The sequence below is a fragment of the Lampetra fluviatilis genome, chromosome 51, assembly GCF_964198595.1.
Source record: "Lampetra fluviatilis chromosome 51, kcLamFluv1.1, whole genome shotgun sequence".
Taxonomy (NCBI): Eukaryota; Metazoa; Chordata; class Hyperoartia; order Petromyzontiformes; family Petromyzontidae; genus Lampetra; species Lampetra fluviatilis.
Genome location: NC_136325.1, coordinates 5,988,297 through 6,004,257, shown reverse-complemented (window position 1 = coordinate 6,004,257; position 15,961 = coordinate 5,988,297). Strand labels below are relative to the sequence as shown.

The 15,961-nt window shown below is 47.2% G+C and overlaps 2 protein-coding genes across 2 annotated transcripts in view; one reads left to right on the top strand and one right to left on the bottom strand.

The window, feature by feature from the left end:
• Positions 1 to 7,130: 7,130 nt before the first annotated feature.
• LOC144948838 (uncharacterized) lies at positions 7,131 to 13,891 on the bottom strand. Its single transcript, XM_078878488.1, has 4 exons — positions 13,560 to 13,891; positions 13,245 to 13,516; positions 9,259 to 9,387; positions 7,131 to 7,737 (listed from the first exon to the last, which is right to left on the bottom strand). Exons 1-4 carry the CDS (start codon positions 13,889 to 13,891, stop codon positions 7,472 to 7,474), a joined length of 999 nt encoding a protein of 332 aa, XP_078734614.1. The 3' UTR covers positions 7,131 to 7,471.
• A 1,243-nt stretch (positions 13,892 to 15,134) lies between these two features.
• TRAF3IP1 (TRAF3 interacting protein 1) overlaps positions 15,135 to 15,961 on the top strand; it is a 33,732-nt gene continuing 32,905 nt past the window's right edge. The window contains exon 1 of the mRNA XM_078878590.1: positions 15,135 to 15,509. Within this exon, the coding sequence (XP_078734716.1) occupies positions 15,387 to 15,509 (123 nt within the window). The 5' untranslated portion in view covers positions 15,135 to 15,386. The remainder of the gene's footprint in view (positions 15,510 to 15,961) is intronic.

Sequence of the window (15,961 nt, the reverse complement as noted above, 5' to 3'; positions counted from 1 at the left end):
ACGTTCTGCAGATGTAGATGCTACTGGTTCTTCACGTTCTGTAGATGTAGATGCCACTGGGTCTTCACGTTCTGTAGATGTAGATGCCACTGGGTCTTCACGTTCTGTAGATGTAGATGCCACTGGTTCTTCACGTTCTGCAGATGTAGATGCCACTGGTTCTTCACGTTCTGTAGATGTAGATGCCACTGGTTCTTCACGTTCTACAGATGTAGATGCCACTGGTTCTTCACGTTCTGCAGATGTAGATGCCACTGGTTCTTCACGTTCTGCAGATGCCACCACCGCCCTCTATTGCGCGACGGTTGAACTTACGACTCTCGGTCCGAACAGGAAACTGGACATACGGACAGGTTTGTTCGTATCTCTGAAAGTTCGTAAGTCGAATGTTCGTAAGTAGAGTAGTCGCCGCTGCATTAATACCACCAGGACCAGATCAGCGTCACCTCGACACGCAATCACGTCCGTATTTCTCGTAAATCCGTCGCCTCTCGGCCTTCACCACCAGCTACTACCCTGGACACGAATCACCTTGCGGCGTCGTGCGTAAAGAATTGTACCGTACTGCAGAGTACAATATATTGTTTACGCACAGTATTTACGCGACTTTATAGTGTAGTGTATCGTATTGTACCCTGTACAATTTGTCTTCAAAGTTTACCGCTGTCACACTAGTGCCGAGTACAGTATTTTTAGTAACTTAACGCGACGTTGCGGGTACGTCCGGGATGAAGACGCTCGCGTTAAGACGGGGTTACCTGTCGCCTCCGCTCTCCGTTTAGCTCTCGTGGAAGGAAAAAAAAAATCGCTTTTGATTTGACGTCGTTTCGACGTCGCAAGGAACGCATCCCCGACGTAAAAAAACCGGAGGTACTGGCAAAAAAAAGAGGTCACGCTCACACCAATCGCGAGTTTGCAACATCTCTCTCAAGGATCGATTTCCCATATTCTTAGGTTTTTTTCGGTAAAGTCACGTAGGTAAAAAATAAAAATTAATAAAAGTAAAATAAAAAATAAAATAAAAATCACGACGTTTCGGAGGCAACACAAGCTTCCGTCTTCAGGTGGACTTTTATTAATTTTAATTTTTTTACCTACGTGACTTTACCGAAAAAACCTAAGAATATGAATCCTTGCAGTCACGAAAGCTTCAAATCTAGTCCCCAACAATGACCGCCTGATCATGCGTTATCCAGCGGTGCCAACGGTGTGTGACATCACACCTCACCGACACTCGCGCCGCAGAGACAGCGACATCGCTCCCACACGGCGGATGTTACATCGCACAGAGGTAGTGGACATCATCAGAGGCAGGTGAAGGGGGCCCGGAAGAGATGGGAGGAGAAAGATGGTCCTGATCGAGCTCGGAACCGGGGTTGAAGTTTGAGATGCCAGCACCTCCCGATGATGATGCTGCGTCGTTGTTGCCTCTGGATCTGAGCCAGAGAGAGGATGAAGCTCATGCTGCTGGAGAACAGCAGGCCGTGAGGCTTACTTCACGAACCAGGCCACCAAGGTCACCTCTCTTGCAAATGAGACTTTCCCCTGGTCTCTCTCGTGTTCTCAGCCGGTTAAACGACAAACTTGTGGATTTACAAAAGCCACTTCGTTGAGCTGTCATTTGTTGCCAGGTCGCTTCTGACGAAAGAAGCTAATGGCTCAATGGGGCGATAAAAAAAAATTGTCTCATTTAAATTTGTATATACGGTACTTTTAAAGTGATTTGTTTACCTTTGCTATACTTTGCACTCCAATCGTGTTTTTGTATTGTTTGTTCTTGTAACATTGTGACCCGTCCCTGCTGGACATCCATAGCTCATCGGATTCCTCCTCCAGTAACAAATAAAGATTCCGATTCCGAAAGGATCAGAATCACAGCCGCCGCCGCCTCTGAACCAGAGGCCCATCAGCTCGCTTCAAAAACTGGAATCTCTCGCCAGGGAGCTCTTCGTGTTGGTGGTGGCAGGCGGGGTTGGATAATTCTTACGCAGCAGGTTCCCACACGAGTTCACCGCCCCACCGAGATGGAGATGGCAGCCGCCCTCACAAACGCCGCTCGCCACCCGAACACTTTGGGTCAGTTCTCAACGCGGGAGCAGCTTGCAAGATGCTCGTGATCGGCTCAGGCGAGAGAGGTCTAACACGAACGAGGCTTTTATTGACAGCGAACGTTTTTTACTGGCGGGACATTTCAAAATAAAAGTTCCGAGGCAAAACCGCGTGGCATGTCTGTACGAACGGCAGTCGACATTTACTCTGCACCATAGCGCGGTGCAATTATCTACAACGATGCTAGTCGGTAGGCATCTTCCCCTCTACCATGGTTAGGCCCGAACCATCCCTTCATCGAAGAATAAGTTACTCAAATGGAATGCGCTCAACCTGGACATGTTACCGAAAAGATGTGAGGGTGAAGCGGCTGATGTCCATGGAAGTCTTCTTAAGTACCTTACTGTGTAACGTTTCGACAGTTGAATAAAACACGAGGGACATAGCATCCTGTACTTCTTGACCAAATATTAAAGTACCCGCATTGCAATATTTTTCGTGTGATATTTTTACGGATGCACGTTCAGCAGTTTTGTATGCGAATAAACCAACCTATCACACTGGTCAACAACAAAAAAATTCTGGCCTGGACTTTTGCAGCTGTATTAGACTAATTTCAGGGTACCGATTCCAAATCTGATCTCAGATTTGCTCTATCACATCTCATTTTATGCTATCGGCATACCCCATTTTCATTGATTTTACCCGAAATTAACTCTGTCACTTATGATTGCAAGTTGTTGCGAGTCAGTGACTGCTTTAGTGTTAAAATATGGTGCTGTATTTTTAGGATAGTGTGTTTATAATATCATTTTATGTAGATATCCACATTTATTTAATATTTTTCTTCTCCAGTTTTTATTGAAAATGCAATATTTGATATCTCAAAAACCTGATGTGATAGACAAAAACTGATGCCAGATTTGAAATCAGCACCCCAAAATTACCTTAAAACCTTTGGAATACCTTATGCCAGAAAAAAGTGTGTTGACCAGTGTCATTAACAAAACAGATTTATGTACAGAGTGCTTCAACAACAATGTGAACACTTCTGAGAATTTGCAACAAGACCACGAGAAATGTGCCTCCGAGCTCTGGAGACCACCTGGAGATGATTCCAGGCACGCGTTGACAACGATGGCGAACAAGTGGAGACTGACTGTTTGAAGCGATTAACACACATTTATATTCTTGGTTCTTTCGGTAAAGTCACGTAGAAGGGAAATAATAAAATAAATATAAAACAAGAAAATTCTCACGACGTTTCGACTTCAACACAAGCAATCATCATCGGATGTGAAATCCACAGCAGTAACTGCTACACTACCGCTCCCCACACACCACCATCCTTGCTGTGGATTTCACACCTGATGACGATTGCTTGTGTTGCAGTCGAAACGTCGTGAGAATTTTATTGTTTTATATTTGTATTATTTAAATTTCCCTTCTACGTGACTTTACCGAAAGAACCAAGAATATGAATCCCTGCAGTCACGAAAGCTTCAAATCAAAACTTAACACACATTCGTTATTATGTTAGTGCATTATCCGTTTTTCCATTAAAAACATAGCCCCATGTAAGTGTTAACATTTTTTTGAAACACCCTGTACATTTCGATTTAAAGCTTTCGTGACTGCAGGGATTCATCTTTTTGGTTCTTTCTGTTGTGTATACGCCCCCTTTTTATTTTTATTTTTAATATTATTTGTTAATTTTTTTTTAGAATTATTCTGCCAACATATAAAATATCGTTTTTTTTAATAGACACGGGGCAACGTGAGAACGGACACGCCCCCACACTCCCACAGATGTGCGCACATCTCATTTCAAAGGAAAGAGGGCATGAAAGAAGGGTAATCAAGATCATAAAAACTCCCAGAATTTCACACAGGAGGAACAAGGGAGGGGGGAATGGCAGGCGGGGGGTTGGAATGACACCCTCTCGAAAAAAGCCGTGCAGGGCCGGGCACCACGGAGGAATATATAATTATATTCTTAACAAAGGAAACAACATTGACGATAAAAAAAAGCACATACGGGTCTTTGAACCATGTTAGATGCACAAGTACCAACTTAGCCATGAATATTAAGCAAACAGTATCCATCCTCACGCCAATTGAAAACCAGAGTCGCGATTTATCAATTGTTAATTAAATACGGACATTATTTACCTTAAATAATTCCTACGCGGCCGGGCCGAAGCACCAAAGAATAATTATGACTTGGGGGTCCAAAACAAAATTCCTAGCCGGGATAGCAGATTAAATAATCACAAGAAGTCAAATAATAAGTACGGAATTAAAGAAGAAGAGGAATCAAGGGCGGATAAGGCTCTCAAAATTAACCAAACACAACACCCATGGGAAGCGAGCAACACGACCGTCTTTGTCTTTCCGAGAGGATCTCCACACGCAGGCACAAAAGCGAGGAAATTAACACGCTCTCGGAAATAAATAAGCGCATGCGCCGGGTGCTTCCACCGTGGAAACAACCGTCTTTGTCTTCCCACAACACGGACAGCAAAAATTGCACACGTGAGGAAATAACATTTCAATGAGAGATCGGGTCACGATGAAACATCGGGAACACGGTTTCGGCATAACTGGGGCATAATGGAAATAAGTCGCATTTCAACTCCCAAACCAAAACAACTTAAGCTGTGTGAGACAAAAGATATGATCCCGAGCAAGGGAGGGAATAATTAAGCTCGCTTAACGCGTAGGTTTTCGCGACAAATATTATTCAGTAACAAAACATGGATTCGAATATTTCTTTTATATATATAACTCGACGCGAATCATCGGTCTGACTAATGGATAACTCCGGTGGCGCCGTCACGAGGCCCCCACCCCCCCCTTCCAGAACGACACACAGCTGTGTCTTCAAAGCTAATAAACACACGGACAAACACGCACGCGAAACACACGGACGGACACGCACACGACACACACACACACGGATGCAGATGGTTCCACCCACAGGAAGGTTTTATGACAGACTTTGAACAACTCGGGAAACGGAGTGGATTTTCTCAATATAAACCGAAGGAAAATCCATTCAAGACAGATCGTCAGGGCCTCTGGCCCCATCACAGATCTCCAGGGCTTCGGCTCCAACTCTTCTCGTCACCGCCAACGAAGAAGCTTTTCGTCATCCAGAAGGACGAGGTTCGCGGGGTGCCGAGGCGCATCGCCTGACCCAAACGAGTACATGAGACTCAACCCCCTTGCCGTGTCACCACGCCGAGGTGCATCGCCTGCCGCACACGAGTGTACGAGCCCAGCTCCCTTGCCGTGCCACCACGCCGAGGTGCATCGCCTGCCGCACACGAGTGTACGAGCCCAGCTCCCTTGCCGTGCCACCACGCCGAGGTGCATCGCCTGCCGCACACGAGTGTACGAGCCCAGCTCCCTTGCCGTGCCACCACGCCGAGGTGCATCGCCTGCCGCACACGAGTGTACGAGCCCAGCTCCCTTGCCGTATCACCACGCCGAGGTGCATCGCCTGCCACACACGAGTGTACGAGCCCAGCTCCCGTGCCGTGTCGCCACGCCGAGGTGCATCGCCTGACCACGCAAACGAGCGCGGCCGCGCCGACAATCATCGTACGGGGTCAGCCGAGGGCGGAGTCTGCAGCAGCTGATCACCGCAACCGCGACAAGGAGGGCCCTTCTCCGAAAGTCGTTCGTACCCACAACTTCCCCCACCAATAGACCCACACACACGCACGCATCGACGCCCCACTCACCTGTGAGACTATCCTATCTAGTTCACCCTTACCATCGTATCAACCCTAGTCAATTATCAGAAGACTGATTATCAACCACATGAACCATTAGCTGGCCATGAGGAATCGTGGCCCATCGAGTGATTAAGAGTCCGTCGGTTATAAGAGTGAGGTTGTTTTCCGTGCCTTTCCCTCATTCCGCTCATCACATAGGCGATCAATAGACTCGTCGAGGCAAACTCAACCTCCCGAAATCTTCATTACGAATCGACCGTGCACAAAGAGAGAAAATCTTGTCAAACCAGTTTTCTTTGTCAGAGAATCTCGCCGAAGAATTAATTAAAACAGAGCCAGATCCGCTCGCCACACACACACGCCCTCCCCCCCTTATATCAAACAATCCGTTAAAAGGATATTATACTTGCCGACGAATCTATTGACATATACTTTCGCCTCTGGGATACAATAAGTGCTTTTTCTTACCGCAAAATGAAGTGTGTCATGCTTGGTTTCAAACTCGGCCAGTCGCCGATTGTGATCGATACCAAAACGAACTAATGAGATGCCTGGTTGTTAGGAGGGTTTTTAGTCATTCAGTTCGTTAAATGCATAAGAGTTTTGAGTTGTTCTCGCAAATGCATAAGTGTTTATTCATTCATTTTAGTCAAATGCATGGTCTCGTAATTGCATAAGAATTTTAGTTATTCATATTAGTCGAATGCATAATATAGTTAAATGCATAAGAGGTTTGAGTTATTCAATTTAGTTAAATGCATAGTTTCGCAAATGCATAAGTGTTTATTCATTCATTTTAGTCAAATGCATAGTCTCGTAATTGCATAAGGATTTTAGTTATTCATATTAATCGAATGCATAGTATCGCAAATGCATAAGAGTTTGGTTATTCATGAATTATTGACGCATGTTTGACCTGCATGATAGAATGTCACATGCTTGTTAGAATAAAATTGCTTAACACCAACTGTTCGAGTGCTTTTTTCCAAGTCCATGCAAAACTATCTTATTCTTGATAACTGTATCCTGTGATGAGATATGAAAATGGAGACCTAAATATCATAACACACACTAGGATAATCGGTAAACGTTTAATCGATGATAATCGTGTTATCCTGATTGACAACTCTGGATAAACGAAGCTGAGCCTAATTATCATAACTTCACACATTAACATAATCGCAAGCATCCGCATAAATTACTACGATTATCTCCGCGATTATCATAATTTATGCATACAATTACTCACACCATCATAATTTATGCATATCATTACACGCATTATCATAATTTATACATGTTAATACACACATTAACATAATTAATGCGATTTGCGCATTTTTCGGGAAATTATTAATTTTTATTATTTTCATCAAAATTTCATAACCCGACACATACAACATAATGGGTAAAGTCACGTAGAATGGAAATAATAAAATAATAAAAATAAAACATAATCAAATAATTCTCACGACGTTTCGGCCACAACGCAAGCAGCCGTCCTCAGGTGAAGAACAAGTCTGTCGAGAAGACAGAGTCTGAATGACACACCCCAGACTTGGAGCGACTATTTAAGCTGGGATGGAGGGGGGAAAGAGCATGCCACGATTATGCGTTTGTTCTCATGTACAACCTGCACGCACGGAAGCAACACATTGACAAACGAAAACAAACTCTCCTCAATCCAAAGGCAGATCCCTCGCCTCCCTTGCCAGGAGCGCGTGCCCAAGTTGTTTCAGAACGGAGATCAGTTCTCTGTTGACGAAGGTCGACGCTTCCGTTTCTCGTTCCCGCTGGTCACGGTCCAGGTTCATCTGCCGTTCTTTAAGCTCCCGGTCGGCCTGCATTTCTTGACGGAGGAACTCCATGTACCTTTCATCAGATTCCCGCATGCATTTCGCCAGTTCCGCGACCGAGTCTGGCGCGTCTCTTTTTCGCTTTTTGGCTGAAAAATAGAGAAATGCAACACACATGCCCGGAAGGGAATCCACACCTCCGATTAGCACAGTTGGCAACGTACGGTTACGAAAGAAGTGCAACACAGTAATAGGTTTTTTACCCTTTCAACTGGTACAAAACTGACACCTTTATACAAGGGATCATGTTTGCAATAACCACAACACAAGCAGTCAAAATGCAAACAAAAAGAAACAACTCTGATAATGATATGCACTGTCCTTGAAGTTGATTGGTCCACACCTGAGACAGCTTTTCTTAGGTGTCAGTTTTATACTGGTTTTGTACCAGTTGAAAGGGTAAAAAACCTATTACTATATCTTGCCACCTGGTAAAGGAGGTCTCATAGTGTAAGTTCAACACACATCATCCCGCACCTCCGATTAGCATGGTTGGCCACGTACGGCGCGAAAGAAGTTCAACATACAACCAAAACATAACACTCGTACAACTTGCCAGCAGCAGCAGCGATATAATACACTACTACAAACGAGACGTAAATATCATATCGTAGAGAACTATTATGCCCGATGATGCTGGATGCAATTACCAGCGAAACGTCGTACTTAAAAATTGTAAATGTTGTGGTTTCACGCTTCAACACACCGGTGGGCTAAAGCAATGAACTATTTTGTCTTTTGTCAACGTGACACTTTTTTGCTGATTGGCCGTGTCGGGTGGTGGAGGGTTACGACACATTTATAAATAACGAGATCTAACCCAAAAACGTTGATTATGAATACAACATATTAACAGCACACGGTGTGCATTGTGCAACTGTGAATAAATACGCTGCGGTTACAAGGTAGACATGGCTGATTGCATTGTCCATTAAAACCTTGGATTGCGAGTAACTTGGTTTGCGAGTGTTTTGCAAGACAAGCAAATGTTTTAAATAAACTTTAATTTGATAAACGAGCGAGGTCTTGCAATACGAGTAGTACGTGTACACGCTTTGTCTGCCTAGCGTCACGTGATCACAACTGATGTACGAGTGCTTTGATATACGAGTGCTTTGGATTAGAAACACCTTTCCGGAACGAATTATGCTCGCAATCCAAGGTGTTACTGTGCATGCAATGCGCATGCAATGTGGTTACTCTCAGAACATTTCACGCAAAATTCCAGCCCGTACATAATCCTCCGCTTGCGATGGGTTTCTTTTTTGTTTCCTTCATTATTTGCAGAGTGTTGGCCTTTTAAGTATAACTGGCAATGCAGGATGGAGAATAAGATAATGAGGCAAGAGTTGCATTTTTTCCCCGCTTGCTCTTTGGAACAACACGATGACAACATTCGCATCTCGATGTTAGACGGATGTTAGACGGGTGTTAGCCACCAAGGCCGTGACGGGGGTTTCTTTTATCATTCCTGCCGTTCCGTACAGCCTGCGCCGTTCCCCGTCCTGCCGTAATGTGCACCGGTGCCTCCTCCTTGCTTTATCGAGGGCGATATTGGCACCCGAGATAAATCATTGATCTCATCTGAGAGCTCACGCTTGGATATTTACCCTGCAGTGTCTTGAGACTCGTCAACCCCGGGTTCACCGCTGACGAGTGTCCGGCTTGCGGGGCCGCAGTGCCGTCATGGACATCCTCGATTAGAACACTGCCGTCCGAGTGGACAGACGAGGCGTCCTCTAGCAAGGAAAACAAATGACACGCACACGGATGGATTCTGTAAATGCTTTCCGACATGGCCCATAGGTTGACAACGTGAAACTGCAGAACGGAACACTTTTTTGTTCAAGTTCATTTCAAGTTCATTTATTAGGTGTAGCCCTGTGAGCCATTCGGCTCTTGAATCGGGTGCAACCGCAACAAACAAAAAACAAAAACATGAACAAAAAACATCTTAAAGTGAATATGTGACTAAGTGCAAACAGAAAATCCAAGAAAAGACAGCAAAATATTACAGAAAAAAAATCACCGTACACCAACGCTGTGTGCAATAATCCCAGTGGGATGCAAGTCAAACAACAACAACCACAAGACAACTTAGATTAAGGCCATCAGTCGAACTCTGTACTACAACAAACAAACATGGCTAAACCAATACACTTTTCGAAATCACCAAAATAAAGCCATGAAAGCAATGAAACAGTGATCATAGGAACTGTGACGGAATTTTCACAATAAATGGCATAAACATGTACCACCAAAACCCTGCAGCCATAGCTGGCTGCATGAGTCACTCCACAACAGCAGGAGCATCAGTAGGAGTATTATAATTTTTCAATGCACCCGGTAAGGCCTCACTGAGCAACATCGCTCTATTTCAGAAGTGACCTTGGCTCTCGCAAATGATAGCTCAGCAAAGTGGATCATCATCACTCGTTGGTTCTTTCGGTAAAGTCACGCATAAAGAGAAAATAATAAATTAAATACTAGCATACGACGTTTCGATTGCAACACAAGCAATCATCATCAGGTATAAATGAAATAGAAACACAAATCTTGTATACTTAGAAATGTAATGTAATACAGCAGAGAGTCGGATAACATTCAACAGTCAACACCCTACCTAGTTGATTACGTTCTTCCTGAGAATGCTAAATTTGAGAGAGAGATGAAACACAGAACCAGAGACATACAGACAGACATATAAGTAGAGACAGATATCACAGAGATACATAGAGAGAGACATACATAGGCGACTCTCTATTGTATTACATTACATTTCTAAGTATACTAGATTTGTGTTTCTATTTCATTAATACCTGATGATGATTGCTTGTGTTGCAATCGAATCGAAACGTCGTATGCTAGTATTTAATTTATTGTTTTTTCTCTTTATACGTGACTTTACCGAAAGAACCAAAGAGTAATTCCTGCAGTCACGAAAGCTCCAAATGAAGTATGGATCATCATCATCATCACGTGGACATGTATAGCAGCCAATACTCGTGATGTTGATTCTAAATGTGGAAGGGAAAGACCGGAGGACCCGGAGAAAACTCCACGCGAACATCTCACGATGGCGAGGAGACCCCATCTCTCTCGCCTGGTATGCAGGAGGACATGGGTTTGATCCCAGACCCTGACGATGCCTCTTGTGTAACGTTGGAGTTCGTGTGTTCTCTATTCTCTCCCGGGGAGGTCGCGTGTGTGTCCTTGACAGTAAATATATATTTTATAAGAAAGCCAACGTTTTTGGCAATTACCCTTCTTCATCGAACATAAGAAAGGGCCATAGCCCGAAACGTCTCCGGTTATAGTTACGAACGCGAAGGACATCCGCGGTTGAAACGTTCACTGAACATCTGCGAAAAAAAGTTTCGCATCTCGTCGGATAATAAACATTCTGACATTTAACTATCTTTCATTTATTGTATTTCACGAGTTAAGGCGACGTTGCAGCCAGCATTGTCGCTTCAACGTTGACACACACAAAAAAAACACTCCGGACCGGATTTCGACATCAAGTTGTCTTCACCGGCAGTGGTCCTTTCGTGCGGCCCAGGTGACCAAAACAACATCGCGTGGACACCAAGATCATCATTAAGCCATTTAGAAATTCCCTGTCTATGACGGAAACCGGGACGCGGTGAATCCATCGCTGCATCTTCGTCGTCCCACGCGCTAACGTTGGCACAACAAACAAGCCCCTTCTTTTACGCTATGAGACATCTCCTTTACCAGTGGAAAAATATAGTGATAGGTTTTTACCCCTTCAACTGGTACAAAAACTGACACCTTTATACAAGGCATCATGTTTGCAATAACCACAACACAAGCAGTCAAAATGCAAACAAAAAGAAACAACTCTGATAATGATATGCACTGTCCTTGAAGTTGATGATGCCTTGTATAAAGGTGTCAGTTTTTGTACCAGTTGAAAGGGTAAAAACCTATTACTAGGCCCCCTCTTCTTTCGCACCGTACCTCAGCCAAAACCGTGCTCACCGTGGGGGCGAAGGTTGGGATCAAACCCACGGCCGACCTCCTGTATACCAGGCGAGGCAGTTAACATCTCCTAGCCACCGTGAGATGTTGGTACGTGGTCGGTTCCAACCACGTGTCAACATCTCCTCGCCACCGCGAGATGTTGATACGTGGTCGGTTCCAACCACGTGTCAACATCTCCTCGCCACCGCGAGATGTTGGTACGTGGTCGGTTCCAACCACGTGGCAACATCTCCTCGCCACCGTGAGATGTTGATACGTGGTCGGTTCCAACCACGTGTCAACATCTCCTCGCCACCGCGAGATGTTGGTACGTGGTCGGTTCCAACCACGTGGCAACATCTCCTTGCCACCGTGAGATGTTGATACGTGGTCGGTTCCAACCACGTGTCAACATCTCCTTGCCACCGCGAGATGTTGGTACGTGGTCGGTTCCAACCACGTGGCAACATCTCCTAGCCACCGTGAGATGTTGGGACGTGGTCGGTTCCAACCACATGGCAACATCTCCTTGCCACCGCGAGATGTTGGTACGTGGTCGGTTCCAACCACGTGTCAACATCTCCTAGCCACCGTGAGATTTTGACACGTGGTCGGTTCCAACCGCGTGCCAACATCTCCTTGCCACCGCGAGATGTTGGTACGTGGTCGGTTCCAACCACGTGTCAACATCTCCTAGCCACCGTGAGATTTTGACACGTGGTCGGTTCCAACCACATGGCAACATCTCCTTGCCACCGCGAGATGTTGGTACGTGGTCGGTTCCAACCACGTGTCAACATCTCCTAGCCACCGTGAGATTTTGACACGTGGTCGGTTCCAACCACATGGCAACATCTCCTTGCCACCGCGAGATGTTGGTACGTGGTCGGTTCCAACCACGTGTCAACATCTCCTAGCCACCGTGAGATTTTGACACGTGGTCGGTTCCAACCACGTGTCAACATCTCCTTGCCACCGCGAGATGTTGGTACGTGGTCGGTTCCAACCACGTGTCAACATCTCCTAGCCACCGTGAGATGTTGGGACGTGGTCGGTTCCAACCACATGGCAACATCTCCTTGCCACCGCGAGATGTTGGTACGTGGTCGGTTCCAACCACGTGTCAACATCTCCTAGCCACCGTGAGATTTTGACACGTGGTCGGTTCCAACCGCGTGCCAACATCTCCTAGCCACCGTGAGATGTTGGGACGTGTTCCAACAACGTGGCAACATCTCCTAGCCACCAAGGAGATGTTGGGACGTGGTCGGTTCCAACCACGTGTCAACATCTCCTTACCACCGTGAGATGTTGACACATGGTCAGTTCCAACCACGTGGCAACATCTCCTTGCCACCGTAAGATGTTGATACGTGGTCGGTTCCAACATCTCCTAGTCACCGTGAGATGTTGGCACGTGGTCGGTTCCAACCACGTGGCAACATCTCCTTGCCACCGTAAGATGTTGATACGTGGTCGGTTCCAACATCTCCTAGTCACCGTGAGATGTTGACACATGGTCAGTTCCAACCACGTGGCAACATCTCCTAGCCACCAAGGAGATTGCGTTTGCTGCTGTGATTGTTGAACTTTTCTTTCATGGACTCACCAGATTCTTGAGACTCCACCATCTCTTGAAGCTGCTGCTGCTGCTGTTGCTGCTGCTGATGATCCTGCTGTTGCTGCTGATGATGATCTTGCTGATGATGATGATGATCCTGCTGATGATGATCCTGCTGATGATGATGAGTCTGCTGCTGCTCTTGACGACTCTGCTGCTGTTCTTGCTGCTGCTGATTCTGCTGTTGTTGTTTGATGATTCTGCTGCTGCTGCTCTTGATGATTCTGCTGTTCTTGCTGCTGCTGCTGCTGATGATTCTGCTGCTTATCGTAATGCGAGGCCACCGTTCTCGGCCCCATCGACCTAACCCCACCACCACCGCCACCACGGCCCATCACGGCGTCCAGCATCTGATAGTGTCGGCTCCGCTTGCGACCGGCGGCCGCCGCCTCGCTGAGCCTCTTGTACTCCTGCTTGAGCTTCTTCACCTTCTCGCGACACTGCTTGGGGCTGCGGCTGATGCCCGAGCACCTCAGGTCTGCCGAGATGCGCGCGTACACCCTCTCGTTCCTCACGGATGCCTCCAGCGCGGCCTGCACGCCCGCCTCGCCCCACAGAGACAGCAAGGCCCGCACCTCGTCCGCGTCCCACAGCTGCTTCTTCTCGTCCGCGTCGATGCTCGCCGCGGTGTTCATCGCGGGCACTGGCTGATGCTGCTGCTGCTGTTGTTGCTGCTACACTACTGCTGCTGCTGCTGCTACACTACTGCTGCTACACTACTACTACTGCTGCTACACTACTACTGCTGCTGCTGCTACACTACTACTACTGCTGCTACACTACTACTACTGCTGCTACACTACTACTACTGCTGCTACACTACTACTACTGCTGCTACACTACTACTACTGCTGCTGTTGCTGCTACACTACTACTACTGCTGCTGCTGCTACACTACTACTACTGCTGCTACACTACTACTACTGCTGCTACACTACTACTACTGCTGCTGCTGTTGCTGCTACACTACTACTACTGCTGCTGCTGCACACTACTACTGCTGCTGCTGCTACACTACTACTACTGCTGCTACACTACTACTGCTGCTGCTACACTACTACTACTGCTGCTGCTGCTACACTACTACTGCTGATGCTACACTACTACTACTGCTGCTACACTACTACTGCTGCTGCTGCTACACTACTACTACTGCTGCTACACTACTACTACTGCTGCTACACTACTACTACTGCTGCTACACTACTACTGCTGCTGCTGCTCTACCCCCGGCCTGCTCCTCTCCTCCCCCCTCCCCCCCTCCTCCTCCCCCCCACCTCCCTCCCCCCCCCCCCCCCCCTCCTCCCCCCCTCCTCCCCCCCCTCCCCCCCCTCCTCCCCCCCCTCCGCCCCCCCTCCGCCCCCTCCTCCTCCTCCTCCCCCTCCTCCCCCTCCTCCCCCCCCCTCCTCCCCCCCTCCGCCCCCTCCTCCTCCTCCTCCCCCTCCTCCCCCTCCTCCCCCCCCCTCCTCCCCCCCCGCCTGCCCCCCCCGCCTGCCCCCTCCTCGTCGTCCTCGTCTCGAGCCGGGCTGCTGTCACGGCGGTGATTGCGTAACCAGCCCCCCCCCTCCCCCCACGGGGGCCCTGACTTCGCCGGTCAACACGACAACGGTCGGAGCAACGTTGCCCCGACGTTCAGCCAACGTTGGTTCAACGTCGCAGCAACGTTGTAAACCCCGCCCCTGCGCCCTGCTTCGCCTGCCAACACGACAACGTTGGTTCAACGTTGGACTAACGTTCGCACAACGTTCGCCGAACGTTCGTACAACGTTCGCGCAATGTCGTAGCGACGTTTTTTTTGGTGCGCGCGCGTTTTAGTTTTGTTCGTAAACAAAAATCGCGTTTTTTAAATACATACGCACGCGCACACATTGGCGAGCGCGCGAGCCACGGGGCTTTCCGTACCGCGGGTGACGTCACGCGTCGCCCTGGCAACCGCGTTGAGGGCCGCGCGCGCTCACTTCGCGCGCTGCATTGTGGTCGCAGCTCCACCATCAACGTCGCCGCCGTCGAAATCACCGAAACAAATTCTCCTCAGCGACTAAAACAATCAAACAAACAGCGACAAACGTCGCCTTTCGCGCGTATAAAACCACCGCGCGGCGATTGACTTCTCCCTCGCGAGCCCTAACGATGGACGCGAGCGCCGTGAAGCGCACCCAGGAGACGCTGGGCCGCGTTATCCGCAAGCCGCCGCTGACGGAGAAACTCCTCGGAAAGCCTCCGTTCAGATTCCTACACGATGTCATCACGGAGGCGAGTCTCGCATTACTACAATATCACTATTACATTACACACTACAACTATAACAATAACACTACATTATACACTACAACATCATAGTGTGCTGTGTAACACACTAGCGTGTCCAGGGTGTAACTGTTATAACGATAACAGACTGAGTTGTAGCACCAATCAGGCTCGCATACACTGCCTCATCACGGTAGGCAAACCTCGCATTACTACAATACCACTATTACAGTATACACTATAACAATATCACTATTACAGTATTCACTATAACTATGATAATATCACTTACATTATACACTACGACTATAACAATATCACTATTACATTATACACTACAACTATAACAATATCACTATTACAGTACACACTACAACTATAACAATATCACTATTACATTATACACTACAACTATAACATCATAGTGTGCTGTGTAACACACTAGCGTGGCCACGGTG